The sequence below is a fragment of the Ictalurus furcatus genome, chromosome 8 (genome assembly GCF_023375685.1).
Source record: "Ictalurus furcatus strain D&B chromosome 8, Billie_1.0, whole genome shotgun sequence".
NCBI lineage: Eukaryota > Metazoa > Chordata > Actinopteri > Siluriformes > Ictaluridae > Ictalurus > Ictalurus furcatus.
Genome location: NC_071262.1, coordinates 8,715,901 through 8,736,019, shown reverse-complemented (window position 1 = coordinate 8,736,019; position 20,119 = coordinate 8,715,901). Strand labels below are relative to the sequence as shown.

The window sequence follows — 20,119 nt, the reverse complement described above, 5'->3', positions numbered from 1 at the left end:
AGTCATTTCTCGATTCGATTCATCTTGTCAGCATGCTGTTGTCACTCCTGAGCTGAATTCAATCCAAGCATACACTAAGAGATGGCTTTCTCTGAAAGAAGCAGATGAAAGTGCGCCATCAGGCAAAATCATCTCTAGAAACTGGAGATGATGCAAGGGAAGTGTAAAGCTGAAGGGTGAGGATGCATAGCCACCTTGATACCAAATATGAGTGGAAATAGCATAATATAACTTAAAATAAAAAGTAAAGTAAAGCTAATGAAACAGCTAATGAACAGTAAAGCAAATGGGGGGGGGGGGGGGCAAATAGCTCTAAAAGAAAGGTTCACTTCAGAAGGAAGGAGCTTAATCAAATGGTGAAACTAACAGGCCAAATGCCCAAAGGATTTCTGTCAGACTGGACCATTGCTTCATTATGTCACTGACAGCAGCTGCAGGTGTGACTGTCACGCCTACTCCTCCTCCTCCACCTTTGAATCTTCCTGCAGTGACAGCGAGATATCAAAGGCTGCAGCATCCCGTTCTCATCACCATGGTCACCATACCGCCTCTACCTCTAGCACTGCTCAAGGGTCGGCAGCAGCAGCAGCATCTACTGGCTTGGATCAGACAAACACAATAAACAACAAAACACACCCACATTTCATCATCTCCAGGTTCCTCTCAGGAGATCAATGTACCTGTCAGTCACTTTAGTAAAGAAAAGCAAATGCAAAATAATTTTTTTAATAGTCTGGAAAATAAATGGCAAAAATGCCACCTTTAGGCACTGGGTAAATGTTGTGAGAACTAGAAAACTAAAAAAAAAACTAAAAAAAAAAAAATTCTTATCTGGAAAACTCTCTCTTAACTAAAAATACTGCAAAAATGTGCGCACTGTGAGAAAGAATTCGATTTGATTGAAGTCAGATATAAAATTAGATGCAGGGAAGTGTTTAAGAATTCCTCTGTATTGAGTGTTCCACCCAGGTATTAACAAAGAAAAGATTCCTAGAAAATTTGGTGTTGCAGAGATGCTTGTGCTGGTATGGAAGTGGGTAGGAGACAAATTAGTGTAAATGATGTCTGAGCTGCCACGAGCATTGTGTGTATGAAGCGCATGAACAGGACTCAGAAATACCTGCATCAGCTTGGTAATCAAATCCTGCTCTTCACAAGAAAGGCTAAGTGAAAGATTCTCTCTCCAGGGAGAGGACTACAGGAGTTCTCATTCTTAAACGATACAATGCTGCAAATGGAAGTTTGATGGGCTATTTGTACACAAGACAAGAGAACTTCTTTTATGTGCTGAAAGAATGAAAGAAAGAATAAAAATCACCCAAGTATATTTAAATCACCTAATGTATATTTTAATAAGCATTTGCTTTTACAAATATGTATTTGGTAATAAATAGTGTATTCTATTATTATTATTATTAGTAGTAGTAGTAGTAGTAGTAGTAATAGTAGTAGTAGTAGTAGTGGTGGTGGTGGTGGATTGTTGTTGTTCTTGTTTTTATTATTCATTAATCATCCATTCATTTTCAGTAACCACTTTTTCCTGGTAAGGATGGTGGTAAATACAGAGCCTATCCTGGGAACACTGCACGTGAGGCAGGAATACAACCAGGACTATCATCATTATTGTTATTGTTGTTATGGTGTTATTTGTATTAATACTATTATTCACTCATTCATTTTTCAGTAGGCACTTTATGCAGGGTTGTGATGTATCTGGAGCATATCCTGGGAACACTGGGCATGGGCATGAGGAATACAAACTGGATAGAATTATTATTATTATTGATGGTTGTGGTGGTGTCGGTAGTATTAGTATTCATACTAATACTAATTCATTCGTTCTCTTTCAGTTTTGATGGATCTGGAGCCTATCCTGGGAATACTGGGTGCAAGGTGGGAATACACCCTGGATGGCATTATTATTATTGTTGTTGTTGTTGTTGTTATTGTTATTATTATAAAATAACACTGAATTACGCCATCTTAATGCCAGACCCATGTCACCCTTATAAAAAGCGTGTATTTAAAATGTTATGTTAATAACTTTTAATTCAATAATTAACCAACCCAGCGCGTGAATGTGAGAAATTCGCCCATGGCTACGCTTTAATGCGACTGTCTTCCTTTTAAAAGTTTAATTGAGCAACGAGTTTAGCTATTAAAGTGTATGTAAACAAAACACTACATCATCGTACTCAGCGGCCTAAAATCATTTGCACCTCAGATGAGCGGACAGTAATAACCTTTCATTCTCTCGTTTGTCAATTAGTACCGGCGGAGGAGAGGAAACAAAAAAAACCCCGTCCAGCTGAGAGCGCGCAATAACGTGCAGCTGTGCTGAAGAATTCGGTGGCTTTATTACTCGGCGACACCGCGAGACAGAGACATATTTCAGTCAGTGGCAGCTTAATGAGGTCGCCCCGAATCCACAATCTAAATGCCAGGAAGTCCCGGAGGAGCGCGCGCTCCTGTAGCCTGCACGGGATTACGAAAGCAACACGCGCCACCTGACGGCCAACGCACACACTTCCGCTTTGAATAAAACATCCGGCTTTTATCACGGATTTATCTCTTAGTTAATCAGTGCCACAGTTACACTCTAACGGCCTTATCTCTTAAAAAGAACGTGTCAGTTTAAACCAAGAAAAATAATAAATGTGGGCACAATAAATAGTTGATTATTTCAGTGTCTGAGAATTAACTGAAATGTCTTTAGACTTTATTCCAATTAAAAACATATGAGCACATGACCATGCAACTTAACAGCGCTAAAGGTTCCTCCTGCAACCTTACTAGCCGGCTAGTTAGGTTAACTAGCTAATAGTTTAAATAGGATTTGGATCTAACTAACTAAACTAACTATCTTTATTGTCCTATCTCTTAACAGTAACATATCTATTTAAAAAAAAAAAAAAAAACATAGCAATTTGAACTATTTTGCTAACATCACTAGCATAAAAATTAATCATTTCCGGGTCTCATACGTCATGAGGCTTTGCACTTAACCGAATTCATTAAAATGCCACTGTTTTAAATAGAAAAAATGACCTTTACAGTCTGATAAAAGATATCAATCTGTGTCATCAGAAACAGACAGCCAAACGGAGTTAAGGTTAACATTAACATTTCTCTCTCTCTTTTTTAATACTTCGGTGTAAGTGGCATTTCAATGATTTCACTGAGAATCAAGTGTTAATACTGCTTGTTGGAACAATGATGAACTTCTTGAAATGCTCCATGCACTGAATGAAACATCTCTAAATTTAGAACACATGAGAGTGAATAGCAAGATGAGTAGCTTTCGTTTATCTAAATTCACACCGAATCCATTTACTAGTTTGTTTTAAAATGTCTTCATTAGGTTGTCTGAACGTGTTCACTAAAAGTGCCTTTGTGATATTTTGAGCCAATATCTATTGGCTTCCTGAGATTTCAGGCTTGTGCTGTTATAGGTTACTAGTCCTGATTCTGATCTATGCGGCTCATTTTGTTTTATACACATAATACTGGATAATATGTAGGTTTTTATTTCACAAATAGCCAAGTTTTGGTATGGGTATAGTTAATTCAGACTGTACAGACTAGAATAACTGTTTTCCCTGAGAGTTATTCTAGCTAGGTATTGGGTAACTTAACCCTGCACTTTACTGAGCTGTCCATTATTAGCAGATTTCTGCCCATGAGCTTTGACCCTACCTGACCCCGGCACATGGTGCCACTGACCAAGGGATCTGAGTTCTGCTAGCCTTCCACCTTCCATCCCAACATCAGCTCACACTCTCATCGGAGAGGGAATCATTAAGCCGGCTTTGAGAAAGAGGGCCAGGGGAGAGCTTTACTGAACCAAACACTATCATGAGAAAGAGTGTCCGTTCTAATATTCACAGATACTGTTACACGAAAGTGAGAATGAATCATCTTTTAATTGCATTCTCTCTTTCCCTCTGTTTTTTCTCCATCCACTATCCCCCTTTGCCTCTCCCTTTTTCTCTTTCTCACACACACACATATATCAGCATACAGACACACACTCCATTCTCATCTCTCTCTCTCTCTCTCTCTCTCTCTCTCACTCTCTCTCTCCATTCATTAAACACACATCCATTGGAGAATAAGAGCACTCTATTTTAGACTGGGATTCATTTTCAATTAACCTCTTCAGAAGATGAATCTGAGAACCACTTATTTTAAATTATCCATTTATTTTAAAAGTTCAAGACGGATCATTTACCTGGGCACTTTGTCAGCCAGCCATAAAAAATCCCTCACCTGTCACGTGCATCTAAAAATAAAAGCCACACTGAAACTTTAGATAAGCATTTAAGAAGGGCAGTGTTGCTTTCTCACCCTGGATGTCTCACACTCTCAGCCAGCCGCATCAGCCGAGGAGCCAGCAGTGTTGAAAGCTAACACCAGACTGCTTTGCTGGCTCCCCTTTGCTGTTGTCACCTATCTGAGCTCTAGTGAGCGATCACCTGCACAGTCAGGATCCCGACTGAAACAGATTGAATTCTGATTGATTTCTGCCTGGGAAAGAGGGGGAGAATTTAAAGGTCTTCCTTTTTAATTGGGTATTTGGTGTGTGCTGATGAGAGGACTGTGTCCGTCCCTGGGGATACTTTATGGGGCAATAATGGCGCTCAGCTACAGCTTCGTCTGCTCTCTCTCTGGAAGGCCATAACCCTGCATTTGTTCTGAGTGCTTTTCTATTATGCATTGATAGTTGAGTATCAATCAATATGGTAGAAGGAAACAGAAAACCTAGTGAAACCAACTTCTTAAGTGTAAAACGGCTCTTAATACCAGAGCTTTCAAACAACTTAACCTCAGTGCTTTTTTTGTGTCTTGCTCTGCTGGTGGGTCTCTTTGAGATGACAAATATGGAGACAGTGATGGTTTACTTAGTACAAAAAGAGAGGGTTCAGAGTAAGTGCACAAGAAGATAGTGTTTTTCGGCTTTTATAGAGTCGTTGATGTATAGACAAATACATGCTCACATGCAAGTACACACACACACAAAAGCACAAGTGACTTTTTACAGCCGATGGACTTAATAACACAAGCAGAAGTAAATCATACTGTATGATGACATGAAGAATGAGATGAAAGCTGTGTGAATAAAACTGCTGGCATACCACAAGCATTACTTTGCAAAAAAAATCATTAACTAAGTCACAAATCTGTCTGTTTTTACACTTTTTCTTTTTTCTTAAACTAAATATTAACTATGACGTCAAAACAAAAAAGCATTTACATAAGCTTGATCAATTTGGTTTTTTTAAATGAATATAGAAACATACAATAAGTGTTTATTTACAGTGCTCAAATAACAGGTAATTTCTCAAATAAGACATCAGCTATTTTATAGAAGTGATGATGCTATGCAGACCTGAAATGTGGTTAGAATTTTGATCGATGGAAATGTTATATCTTACAAATACATATATCCACTTGGTTGTCCCTCATAATCTTCATCATCTTCACTCTCAGCTTCATTGATAGATGTGCTGTGAGCTTCATTTATTTTTTTAGGAAGCTCTCTGCCCCTTTGAGACCCTGAAAAATTTGAGTAAGTAAGAATTACAGCTGTTGTCATAAAAAGCAATAAAAAATTAAGTGTAAATTTTTCCAACAGACTAACACACAGGTTTAAAAAATACTCTATGCCCAGGAGACAGCACTTTCAGCACAAGTAAAAAAATATATATATATTTTCGTGGATCTCCTGTTTGACTCTTTCATTTTGGTTCTATAAACAATTTTCATAATTTCATCTTTTCGTAACAATACTACTATTGTTTTGTCCCAAACATCTCTCAGGGTGTTATAAAGCTCAGCCAGTAGGGCCAGGACTGCATTGTGTCACCTTTCTCCACTGCCAAGAGTTCCCAGAGTTCATTGCAGTGGCGACATTCCGGGAAATTGCAAGTGGGGGGGGGGGGGGGGTTGGGGGATTTGCCTGTGGCTCAGATAAGAGGTGGATAGTAGAGATGCAGACCCCCCAGAGAAAGAGATAGTAACCAGACAGTCACACCAAAAGCCTGCCACATAATACACACATCCCTCCACCCCCCATCATACAAATCTCACTCATCTCCGTTCTCTCTCGACCTCCTGTCATCACTAATACTGTGTTCTTTCAAGAGAAAGTCCGTGACTGGTGTAAAGCTATCTGCCATTCCGTGGGATTTCTCGGAAAACCAAGTTCACCTTTATTCAGGCAGAGATGATGGGTACAGATAGTTGGGGCTCAAAATCGATTTGGCTTCTATTGTTGATTTTCATGCACGTCTTTTTCTACCACAGTCCAGACCACAAAAAGTGGAAACGACATGTCACTGACATTTGTGAAAAAAGGACAAAGTGTGCTACTTCTTGCATTATGCTTTCAGACTATCAGGACTGTAATCCAATGTTGTCTCAGGTCTTGTGCGGCCACAATCTTAAAGAGAATGTTTTCCATCTTCTGTCACACCAAATTCAGCCCATAAATAAGTAATGAGCATGAATTAGGTGACTTAAATGAGGTAGAATTTTACTTCGGGTCTGACACCCCTATTTTAGAGCATTGCTGTTAGTTATAGTTTCATTTTATTTTAATTTCATAACAAGTTCTTTGAAGTTGTTTGTTTTCTATTTCTTTAATTATATTTTATTTCATTTTATATTTGTAAGAATACTTTTGTACTTCACCTTTTATTTTATTCTTGTGCATTTGGTTATAATACCTTTTTTAGTTATTACAATAGCTTTTAATCCTAATTAATAATCATTTAATTTTCACAACTTGATTGCATGCATGAAAATAAATAAGTAAATAAAGTTTATTATTGTTCATATATTGTCATTATTTTTTCAGACAGATGTAGTTTTATTGTAAAACAACAAGTATAAGGCTAATTAAAGTGGAGTGCTTCCTTTCAACATTAAACTATTGTGTAAATAAATTAAAAATCCTACATTATTGTGCTGCTTCGTGCGTTCCTTCCTATATTATTGTGTACATGTTGACATTTAATAGTATGTTGGAACCCAAGTTTGGTTTGTAATCAATGCTAATTAAAATGACAGTGTACCGACTTTTTAGTCATACAAAGTCTGTTCTTAGTAATTTACCAACATATTTGAGGAAATTGTTGATATTCCTGAAAGTTTTTTTTTTTGCTCTCAGTGCACCTGTACATTATTTGTACAGTAAAAACCTAACAGCCACGTGCTCCCTAGCCTCATTCATTATTTAACTAATCTTTTGCTTTATTTTTACCAGTTGCCTAGCAACAGTGTTCTCACAATTTTAATCAGTTCAGTGACAATCGTTTTATTGTTTATGAGTGTGGAAGACCAGTCCTTAAATGTCTGTTTTCTCAGGCAGTTGACCTTTCACATCATTTGTTAATGGTGTTCTGTGTGTGTATCAAACAAACCTCTGTGTATAACGTGTAATCTTGCGGAGGCAGACGTTTCACCGAAGGTGTTCCTGGCAGCACATGTGTACACCCCTGCATCATCAGGGCCGACCTTGTGGATCTGGAGCCATGCAGTGAGCTCAAAACGCCGCGGGCCTCCATTCGCCTGTAATTACACACAAACAAACCCACCATCTGTATCTGTAGCTGTGAAGCTGTGTGAGTATACATTCTTTGTTTAAAGCTCTATAAGGATAGAACAGTGCCACTAACGTTACTTCTGTATATAACACATATGTGATGTATCAATAGATGGATATAATTATAATGCAACATATATATAAAAAGTGTCTACATACCTGTATGGCTCTGTTTGAACCCTCAGAAGCAAGGAAAGTACTGTCTCCCTCTTTCTTCCACTGGATGGAGGCCACTGGGTATGACGAAACTTCACAGGAAAGCAGGATGTTGCTTCCTTCCAGAGCGATTATGTCACCCGGCGCATAGGTGATGACTGGCTCTACAGAGTTAACACATGACAAAAATTGGTCGTTAATGTTGGATTAAAAATGAACACAGGCATGCATTAAAAATGGGCTCTGGTCCCTTTTGTGCTAAGCGAGCACTCTATCAATTCACAAAAATCAATGACACCATAGAGGAAGAATTACGTGGAGCAGGAGAAATATGAGGGACTGAACAGCTGCTTATGCAGACTATATATAGTTTCATAGATTTGAGACCAGTGAGCTTTTAACATTTATAATGAGTAGTGTCGGAAGTTTCGAGGGTTTAGGGTAACTGTATGGTCTATGTATCTCCATTAATATATAATGGCAGCATGTACACTGCAGCTTTGCTATTATTTATAAGACTGCAGCTGAGAGTGTGGAAAAAAACAAGAAGGATATAGGATGAGCATCTAAAATAAAAAATATATTTAAATTGATGTATTCATTATTTCAATGCAGTGACAGTTTATAGACAATTGTATCTGTTGTTAAAGTAGTAGAAAAGAATGTGGCACACAATTCTTGGCTGTGAAAAACTTAATTAGCATCTATAAGACATTGGAAGGTATAACAAAGCCACTTAGCAATAGCTTTTATTACAATCACAAATTTACTTTAGTTTGCTATAGTTAACAGAGCCCTTGAAAATCACACGCAAGCTGAATGACGACCCACATCTGACCCATTGCACTTGAACTGACAATAAACTCTTACTTTTGGCCTTTTTGACCTTTATAAAAGAGATGTACTTACTTGCTGTGCAGGGTCCGTGATGCGCTACCATGACCTTTTTCTGCTCACCCAGCCTGTGCTGCACTGCTCGTAGCTGGCATAAGTTCTCATAGGTCTTCCCATCTGTTCCGCACAAAATTTCCTGCTTGGTGCACACACACACAGGCTTGGGGTCTGCCTTCATTGTGGGGTCCCTGCGTGGGGCTTTACAGCGGAGTCCCTCAGCACACTGACCAAAAAACATGGACCCAGTCCTGGGTTCAGGGTCACAAAGCTGGCCCTCTCCATTCCCACATTCCCAACAACACCCGCACAGGTCCTGGACCTGACCCCATAGGCAGCTCTGGAGCAGCCTGGCATCCGGGCACTGCTCACGTTGGCACTTTGCTGGACATCGCTGGCCTGGCCGCATGTCCCTCTGCCAGTCTAGATGCCTGAGGTGTTCTAGGGAAAGAGGCTCAGAGAGGGAAGCTAGCAGTAGTGCTATCAGCACCAACAAATATGGCATCGTAAGTTCCCCAGGTTGCATTTGTTGACAAACAGCTGAAAATCAAGTCAGTGTTTTGGAGATCTTTTCTGTGTCTCAAACAGCAGCAACTCCTTTCATCTCGCTGCTGGCAGACAAGCTCTTAACAGAGATGAGTGATCCTTAGCAGGCTGCAGACTGCTGGTGTCAATAGTTGGCTGCAGATTTCCTGCAGCCTAAAGTAAAGCCGCTTATCTGCTTTCACTCTTCCAGCCTAAACTCTTCCTATAAACAGAGAAAGGAGATGTCTGTCTTCACCCGCAGCCTAGACAAGAAAGGGAAAGGAGAAAACTTAGAGGGGAGAGTAGGGACCCTTCTTAAATTGCAGGGTGCTACCTCAACATGCAAGAAAGGTGTGATTATAGACCTGCAGCAGCCAATCACAATGCTTAGTGTTGTGGGGGAAGGGGTGCATGGGCAGTGGTCCAACCTGAAATGTAACAATCAGGAAAGGTAATAAATTCAGCCCAACACACCTGGTCCTTAAAGATACCCGATTACCTGCAAGCTTTGGGGCTTTACAGCTCTAAATGTACCAGTAAAAATATGATTATATTGTAGTCACGTCATAACCTGCATCTCTTGCATTTTCTTAGATGAGCAAGTCAAATGGACGATTTAATTTGTGTAGCTATGGTGATCTTTAAAACAGATATGATAAATCATAAAGCAGTAATGTAGTAATAGCAAATTATGAATGATTGTAGCATTCTTTTACACTTTTTTCACCTTGAGATATTCAGAAAAACATGTTGCTTTCTTTCAGTTGTACTGAACACAGCTCATAGACTTGAGTAATTGAGAAGACATTTATCCCTCATCTCACTAATCTCTGCATTCTACCTGCAATTCTCACCTCTCCCTGTTAGAGCAAAACAAACAATTAGGGGGCCATTAAGGGCCCATTGTTAATTGTAAATAATCCATCATTAATATTGATTAGCTGCAGTGAGTAGCGCTCATTCAGCCCATGCCTCCTAATGAGTTGGTTTTAGTGGGGCTAATTGCTTCAGGCCATCTCAATGGACTGCTGGAATGAATGGACTGCTTCAATGCATTGTGAGAGAAGCTGCAGGTAGCTTTACACTGAGCTATGGCCTAGCATTGTAAGAAAGGATTTGAAACAATCAGAATGTATTTATTATTTACAACATGGAGACATTGATTCCTAATGCATGAATGCATTTTCACTTTAATTCATTTACAGCAAAGTCAACAAAGCAACAACATTTATTCATTTAAAAAAAAAAATCTATCATGCTTTCAGAAACATTATACTGTTTAATGTTACATATTTTCTAGTCCTTGGCATTTTCTTGGTTTTGCTTGTTCTTGTCAACTTGTCAGCGGTGTGTCATGATGGTTTAAAGTAGGCCTACTTTACTTACTAACATGTACTTATGTTATGAGTACATTTTTGCCCAAGGCAAAGCGTCTTTGGTTGTCAGCCAATGATCTCTAAATAATAGCAGCTTCTTGAGAAACAAATGTTGCTCGTCTGCTTTCTGTGTAAAGCAGTTGCTTTCCAATGTATGACTAATCATGACATTTTTCTCATTGTATAATCAGTATTTTGTAAAATTATTTCCTTTTTTTTTTTTTTTTACATTTTTGCCTGAAATGATGAGCAAAATATACTCTGGATATATCTGTACTAAGATGGAAGATCAGACTTTTCAATCTTCAATTCAATTTCCAATGCTTTATGTTTGCCCTTGCTGCAGTATTGTTTCATATTATTGAGCATAACTGAGAAGGAAACATAATCCATAATATAAATCCATAAACACTCTCCATAATCTGATAGTGATACATGTCATGACTAATTGTTATTAAAATATCTTATGGGTTTTACTAGATAGTGATATTTATGCATATTTAAATGTGAGCGTGTAAAATGTGTGCAGGTTTAAAGCTAAATTTCAGTTACTGTATCACAACAAACAGCCTGCATACACATTATTTAGGCATACAAAACGAAAACATTGCAGTTTATTATTGTTGTTGTTGTTGTTTACATATATTAAAGAGTTTCAGTAATACACTTGGTTGTAAATGTCCTCTATAATGGGTTCTTGCATCTTGTGATTCATTTTCAAATGGACAGCTGCTGCCAGAGCTATGAAGATCTATGGCATCATTCCATCTCTTTCCCTATCTCTCTCCCTCTCACTCGTATCTCTCCCTCTTGTCTCTTATAAAAGCAATATACAAGGAGGCAAATAGGAGGAGCAGCCTCACAGTCATCGCGGAGCCTTTGCAAATTCAATTCTTTTATAAGAATGTCACAGAGGGGAGGTCACAGCTGGAGCAAATACTTGTCAAACTATAATTCTGGTTGCTGTATAGCACATGAATTGCAGCTATATTGTGTTTAGCACAAACAGGGGAAGAATATGCCTAATATGTGGGATTTTTCATACTGCTTCATGATGACATAAAGGGCCATAACACACTGCACTCGAGAAAGGATTTAATCTCTATAGGCTTCTTTTCTGTGTTTTACACAGTTTAATGTGATGCATATCTGAATTCATCTGGGAATAGCAATTTCTTTTTTTTTCCAATAAAATAAATTCCTATTATAAATTGTTTCATACAGAACAAAGTTAAGACAAAGCATTCTATCATAGTCTCTTCATAGACAATAAAAAAATTCAGAGTGGCAGTTCAGAAAGAACATTTATCTCCCTTTCTCTTTTTAAATATTATTTATTTATTTGTCTGTAATAATAATTTGGAAACAGTCAACTATTATTAGCCACTAGCCATCGCTAAACCTTCTGAGCACTGTTATATTCCTTTAAAATTAATTTAAACTGCAGCTTTTTTCTTGTTACTGGCTTCAGTCTCAAACGATCAGCCAGGGTGCAGGAATTTAACACAAGTGAGCAGTGCATCTGCATGGGGTCTTTTTGCAAACTTCACAGCATGATGCCACCACTAATCTGCAAGAAGCTGTTGACATCCAATGTTTTAAGTGCATATCTCACTGTTACATTAATCGTATCACTGTAACAGGTAGACTTGGCAACATGCATGGTATTTCCCAACAGTCACACCCAATGCCTAGCTAGAACTGAATAATTAAAGTGATTGTGTATACAGTAATTCATTTGAAGTGCTCTCTCATTATTTTTCCCCCCGGGAAGGTCCGAGCGGGAAAACCAGTATTGTGAAATGCTCTTAAATAAATAAAATAAGCACTCCGCTTCATACTAATGAGGCTCAGGAAAGATATACAGCTCTCTATAGCCATTATGTAATTTATACACAGCATTTAGCCCTCTAGATAAGCAAGTCTTTCTCATTCTTTCTCATTACTTCTGTTGGCAACTTTTCCTAGTGAAAGATTTTTGACAAAACAACTCAACACAGTTACATAAGAAAAAATAACATGGGAAAAATTTTATTGATAAACATGCTAGTTCTGGGCAGAAATGAAGGCCCATGAGCTGTCCAAAATATTCCTTACATGCGGTTGATGTGAGGTGTCAGTGACTATAATAACAATTAATACCAAATGATTCAATGATTAATTAATGCATTTAATAGTTCTATAAACAATGAAATGATTTCTTTTTTAGTCTTAGCAGTGAAGGACATGGAAGAAATAAAATTAATGGGCCTAATTCAGGACAACAAATATAGATCTACAAACCAGATATTAACCAGAATTACACCCTGTTGGGGTTTTAAATATCCTCAGTACATCTATCCATCAATGTATGGTGAAGAATCCGTGAGCAATTTAAATACAGAGTGGAAGTTTCTCAATATGCATTCTTAAGCAATCTTGCGTCCTTGTGAACTCATTCTACGTCATCATCCGCCACCAAAGTTCAATTACAATACTCAAGAATGCAAGTACCAGGGACGTATGAAATTACATGGACCTGTTCTTGATATCGAGGATGCATCGGATGCAGACCTGAGTGCACTGAACCAACTTGAAGTCCCAGAATTCATTGCGGCAAAACAATAGAGACGGAAGCGTGACCCATACCTGTAGTTTTAACATCTTTTTCACAACAATAATCTAAATAAATCAAAATATGCATCTAAAAAGAATGATTTTGATATAAGATTTAGATTGAGATATACAGTTGCAATCAAAATTATTCAACCCCCATTGCAAATCAGGTTTATTGTCAAAATGTACAAACTTTCAGTTGTTTGAAATTAACAAATCAAACAAAAGCAATTGAAATAGTTCAACACAACAAATGCTTCAAGTGGTTTCCCCAAATTCAACTGAAAATGCAACTTATAATGACTTATCCAGTCTTAAAATTATTCAACCCCCTGATTATAATCCCTCACAACAGCACAAATATGCAAAACAGGTGTTGTCTCAAGCACATATGATCCAACTAAACACCTGAACTGGCTAGGGGTAGAAAATTATTAAATACCTGGACAGGGCAGAAAAAGGAAGCTATCAACGGCTGCAGCCAGATTTCAGAGAAGGCAGGTTTTGAAAAACACTCGAGTGACTGCAAAAGACATGCAGCAAGACTTGGTGGCAACAGACACTGGGGTTTCAGTGAGCATAGTAAGACGCATACTAAATGCAGAAGGTTTCCATGCCAGAAGTCCAAGATGTACACCACTACTCACCCAAAAGCACAAGAAAAGTCAGCACAAAGTCATATAAATAAGCCACAGAAGTTTTTGGGATTCTGTTTTGTGGAGCGATGAAACAAAACTGGAACTTTTCGACACGATGGATCAGCAGTATGTCTGGAGGAAGAAGAATGAGGAAAGAACACTCTGTCCACAGTCAAGCATGGTGGTGGCTCGGTGATGCTCTGGGGCTGCTTTGCATCCTCTGGCACTGGAAACCTGCAGCGTGTGGAAGGCAAGATGGATTCATTGAAGTATCAGGAAATCCTCGGAGAAAACATCATGCCGTCTGTGAGGAAGCTGAAGCTTGGGTATCACTGGACCTTCCAACAGGACAATGGTCCCAAGCATACCTCAAATTCCACCATGGCTTGGTTGCAGAAGAAGTCCTGGAAGATTCTACAGAGCCATCACAGTCACCTGACACCTGAACCCCATAGAAAATCTCTGGTGGGATTTGAAGAAGCCGGTTGCAGCACACAAACCCCAAAATATTACTGACCTGGAGGCCATTGCTCATGAGGAATGGGCTAAGATTCCTCAGGAACACTGCCCGAAGCTCATGTCTGGCTATGCATCTCGTTTGCAACAGGTCATAACAGCAAAAGGGTGCTCTACTAAGTACTAAAGATGCTTGCCAAGAAGGGGTTGAATAATTTTGAGACTGAAGAAGTCATTATAAGTTGCATTTTCAGTTGAATTTGGGGAAACCACTTAACACAGTAGTTGTGTTGAAATATTTCAGTTGCTTTTGTTTGATTTGTTCATTGCAAACAGCTGAAAGTCTGTAAATTTTTTAAAATAACCCTGATTTGCAATGCAGGTTTAATAATGTTGACTGCAACTGTATGAGGTTGTTGAAAAGTCAACTTTATCCCTCAGAAATATTTTAATTAAAGTATGCTAGCTTCCATCCTGAGGTAATGGTAAACTTGTTAGCTTAGATTTTAGTAAACATGAGATCGCAGTTGCAAACAGAGAGTTTACTACATTAAAAAATGTTTAAATAACTTTTGGTAAATCGGCCATTTAACAGTAAATCTATTAACCAGCTGAAACATTACTTAGGGAGCACTAAAGAGATGAGGACCCTGTCCCACTACTAGAAATGTGCTGGGGACAGTCCATTGCACAACAGGAAACTCACAGTACATCTCAATTGTCACAAAGATGCGTTCTGTGTCCTCCTGTACTTCCAAGTTTGTTCTGTCAAGGTAGCCTGGCAAGGCCAGTCTTCACAAGAATGCAAGAGCGTTAAAATTAAGAAATAGCCAGTATCCCAGAGAACTGTTTGCCAGCACCACGTCGGTTGTGCTTTTGTCAGTGGATGTTTGTGGACATCCACTTCTTGGTCCGCAACACTTCTAGTCTTTTTGACTTTGTTAATAAATTTGGCAAAAGTGTTATGTGTGGTGTGCTTGCCATGTTTCTTGTTAAGTTCATCACAGCCTTGCGACAGCTTCCTGATCCAGCCATGAGAATGATTTCAATACAGTCTTCTTTTGTCAAAGGCATCTAAAAAAAAATCTACATATAAAATATAAACTAAGTATGAAACAATCTGGAAGACATTTTGCTAAAATAGTGTTAATTTCCCCTATGTATGGAGACTTTTGGGGAAACCTGTACAATCATAGTTGAGCAGTGTAAAAATGAAATACTCTTTTGCTGCCTTATTTTTGAAAAGAACATGTTTTCTTACATTGGCACAATCTACTGACTGCAGCAGCTTATTAATTTCTTATCTCATTTCTTCATGTCAGACTAGCTTCATCATCATTATGTGACTGAACATGACTGAACAGAGATTCTGTTACTCTTTTACACAACTCCAGCATGTTGTGGAACGTCTGCATAACAAGTTCCTGTTAAGACTAATATATGTTTTAATGGCTATTAACAGCTGTTCTCTGACCAAGTAATAAGACAAAAAACACACACACACACACACACACACACACACAGACACAGTTTGTAATGTTACCAAGAAACATCTATTGATGTGGAGAGTCCTCCATCCAAGTCCTGATCTAAGATGTAACAACAATCAGGAGGAGCTGAGCTGCTGTTTTTTAACCAACATCTCTGACCAGTCAGAATCGAGATTCAACAGGGTTACTATATAAATTCTGAAAAGCAAAGCAAAGCACACACAGCATTTATTGAGCTCTAGAGATGAAAATGAGGTGAAATAATATACATTTAAGTATGCATTCCAAATGTTACTATGGAAAAATATTACATTCATTGCTTTTCATATTTTCCAGTGTAAAATTCAATTTACATTATTGCAAATTTCTCATAATTTCCATATACATAACATCTTGTTCATAACATTCAGGATCCATCCATCAAGCTTTCAGATTGCTCTATTGTGAAACAAATATTCATGCTGCTACACCCTATTTCAAAATGCTGCATTATGCAAGATGATGTAACATCGCAAAGACAGACAACACAAAACCAAACAGCAAGTGTACATGAAACACAGTCTCCCAGGCATGCTGTTGTACACCAAGTTCTTTGGTTACACAAACTTTTCTTTTGCCAGCTCTAAATCAGACCCCTTTATGTGCGCCTGCCATCTGTTCTGCAAGAATCTGTTTCACTCTCCAAGCCAAGCCCAGCCTTTATTGGTCTTAATGGCGCTATCAGCTGAGCCGCCAAACCCAATTACTGCTTAAAAAGGGAGGCCACCCCAGCTAATCATGGCCGTCTAACCTGATTTGGCTGTGATGAAGAGACGGGATAAAGAGCAGTTAATGGAGGGAGAATGATCTCACAAATACAAAAAACTCAATTCATTTCTCTGGGAGGGCAATCTGTCCGATTCAGCTCTAATGGAGTGGAGTTTCATTAGACTCGAGGCCTAAGCAGGCATCCGATCTCCGCTTATCATCCCAATGACAAATACTATCAAATATGTGTGAGTCCTCATTTGGGTAGTGGCTTATGAAGAACATGCATAGTGTTTCAGTGCCACGAAATAATGAACTAACAGCATTTTAAAAAGAATAAATAACAAGGTATTAGAACTCATTCAAATGCTTTATACATCATTACACACTTTGAAACAGCAGTGGCATTTTGTTGCTACACAATTAAAGGACTCAGTTGATAAAGACAAGATAAAATACATGAGAAACCAAGCCTTACACCAAGCCTTTGGTCCTGTGTATCCCTAGTCATTCAGAGACTTTAACTGTTACATAACAACTCCTGCTGATGTATTTTCAGCTGTATAGTGTGTTCTATACTCACTCACTCACCTAGTGAGTGTGTGAACTGCATGTTCAGCCGAAGGTACAGAATCAGCAGGTCTGCTTCTCTGTCCCAAAGGCGTGCAGTGAGAAGCAGAAGGCCAGAGAAGCAGTGTTGGCCTAAGCAGAGCCGGGCCAGGCCTTACAGACGGACATTAGGCCAAGCTGGAGTTAAAATCCTATTAGTTTGAGTTGGGAATCGGATTATCGTCGTCGAGAATCACTCGTCTGGCAACTAGGGTCTAATTTGCGCCAATCAACAGCAATTATTGAGGGGAAGGGGAGCATCTATTAGGAAGGCTCATCCACTTAGGCTAATGAATGGGGCAGATTTAATCTCTTGCTGCAGAGACATATTGGGGCGATGCAGCTGGAGGCAAATGCACTGATCTGAAGGAGCACAACTGTTATTTATCAATCTGAGAGGAAAAGTGATGAACTTTAGTTAGGGGGCGTTATCTTTTAAAAGTTAAAAGTTACTAAAGGCCTCTGTTACTTTTTTTTCATTTATTTCAGCTTTACAACAGTTTGCATCTTTTATAAAGAGTCTACAGTGGAATTATATATAAGTATAATGAACATTTTAACTAACGACAATATGACTGTTTCATGTATCTGTGTGTCTGTATTTTTATTTTCTCATTGTGTCTATTTGTATTTGTAGTCTATTTTAGACTTTGACAAATCTTGCATATCTATAGACTTTGATTTAAAGAGATCAGAATACCCTCTGCATGTAGAACTTATTATTTTTACCACTTACCACTTTTTGTTAAAAAAACAACCAACCAAAAAACTCAAAGTTAATGCTGCCATGATTTTCACGGCATGCTTACAAGAATGATAATTCTGCCCTCTGGTGTGTGAAAATTGTCAATGTACTTTCTTAATTAAATGAAGCCACTGAGTATTTCAAGTATAAATAAGACAACTGGGCCATTTTGTTGCTGGTACATGGTACATGCTGTTTGTTGTAGTGACAACTTGGAGAGAAATATATTGACATGTATTGTTGAATTTTTGTATAGTTATTGGCCTATATGACTTGAATTAAATATATTTAATCCAAACCTCAATAGCTCACAAAAACATGTAGCCTGTAAATAATGGCATGGTTATTCTCATACTCATTAAAACTACACTAAAATTAAAATCTCTCCACACCACATTATAGCCATTAATGTTTAGAATAAAGCTTACTTTGTGAAATCTATTTAAGTCTATCAGTATACTTTCTGTGGATGATTTTTGATACTCCATGTGAAAAGCCACCATCTAAATTGTTTGGACCCTATAATGCTGTTTATCCAACTCTGCTTTTACACATCATTAATGTGTATATGTAAAGTCTTTGGTCATACTAGTCACAGTGGTGGTTTTTTCTACCACTGTTATATATAAATGAAGAATTTCATTGTACAGGAAAGTTTGTGAATAAATTTCTTGAAATATCTTGAAATAAAATGATTGTGGTCTCTGTTGGCATACCCAGAAAGTGTTCCAGGAGCATTGTGGCAGCAGCATGTGTTTTCTTTCTTATTGTCAATCATATTTTTAAAAAGAAAAGAAACAGTCAGATTGTCAGAAAGTTTATCAAAATGATTCTATTTTCCACAACATCTGCTTAGTAGTATGACAATCTAATTTATTCATTATATGAGATCTAGCTAAACTATGAAAATGGGTTATAGATTTTACAATTACTTTGCTATATGGAGGCACTAGTTAAACTGAATTCCAATGATAAAATGTTGTGTCCTGTTATGCACTCCAAACCCAACTCATATACAGTTTCTTGCAAAAGTATTCAACCCCCTTGGAACCTGGAATTAAAATGGATTTTTGGGGGGGTTGTATCATTTGATTTACACAACATGCCTACCACTTTGAAGATGCAAAATATTTTTTATTGTGAAACAAACAAGAAATAAGACAAAAAAAAAAAAAACCCCAGAAAACCTGAGTGTGCATAACTATTCCCCCCAATATCACCACACCATACCACTAGGATTTTTTTCCCATTCTTCCAGGCAAAACTGCTTCAGCTCCTTCAAGTTGGATGGGTTCCGCTGGTGTACAACAATCTTTAAGTCATACCACAGATTCTGAATTGGATTGAGGTCTGTTTTTTAACTAGGCCGTTGCAAGACATTTAAATATTTCCCCTGAAACCACTCGAGTGTTGCTTTAGTGGTATGCTTAGAGTCATTGTCCTGCTGGAAGGTAAACCTCTATCCCAGTCTCTTGAAGACTGAAACAGGTTTCCCTTAAGAATTTCCCTTTATTTAGCACCATCCATCTTTTGTTTAATTCTGACCAGTTTCCCAGTCTCTGCCGATGAAAAACATCCCCACAGCATGATGCTTCCACCACCATGCTTCACTGTGGGGATGGTATTCTTGGTGTGATGGGTTTGCACCAGACATAGCATTTTCTTTTTTTTCCTTGATGGCCAAAAAGCTCAGTTTTAGTCTCATCTGACTAGAGTACCTTCTTCCATATGTTTGGGGAGTCTCCAACATGCCTTTTGGCAAACAGCAAACTTGTTTGCTTATTCTTTTCTTTTTTCTGGCCACTCTTAAAAAAGCCCAGCTCTGTGGAGTGTATGGCTTAAAGTGGTCCTATAGACAGATACTCCAATCTTCTCTGTGGAGCTTTGCAGCTCCTCCAGGGTTATCTTTGGTCTCTTTGTTGCCTCTCTGATTAATGCCGTCCTTACCTGGCCCATGAGTTTTGGTGGACGGCTCTCTCTTGGCAGGTTTGTTGTGGTGCCATATTCTTTCCATTTTTAATAACGGATTTAATGGTGCTCCGTGGAAGTTTCTGATATTTTTTTATAACCCAACTCTAATCTGTACTTCTCCACAACTTTGTACCTGACAGTATATACTGAGATCATGTGACACTTCGATTGCACACAGGTGAACTTTATTGAACTAATTATGTGACTTCTGAAAGTAATTGATTGCACCAGATCTTATTTAGGGGCTTAATAGCAAAGGGGGTGAATACATATACATGCACCACTGTTCTGTTTTTTTTTTTTTTTCATTTCAC

At 38.2% G+C, this 20,119-nt stretch overlaps 1 protein-coding gene across 1 annotated transcript; it reads right to left on the bottom strand.

The window, feature by feature from the left end:
* Nucleotides 1–5,431: 5,431 nt before the first annotated feature.
* kazald2 (Kazal-type serine peptidase inhibitor domain 2) lies at nt 5,432–9,158 on the bottom strand. The gene is made up of 4 exons (XM_053630646.1): nt 8,672–9,158; nt 7,766–7,926; nt 7,425–7,572; nt 5,432–5,556 (listed from the first exon to the last, which is right to left on the bottom strand). Exons 1-4 carry the CDS (start codon nt 9,156–9,158, stop codon nt 5,432–5,434), a joined length of 921 nt encoding a protein of 306 aa, XP_053486621.1.
* Between the last annotated feature and the right edge of the window lie 10,961 nt (nt 9,159–20,119).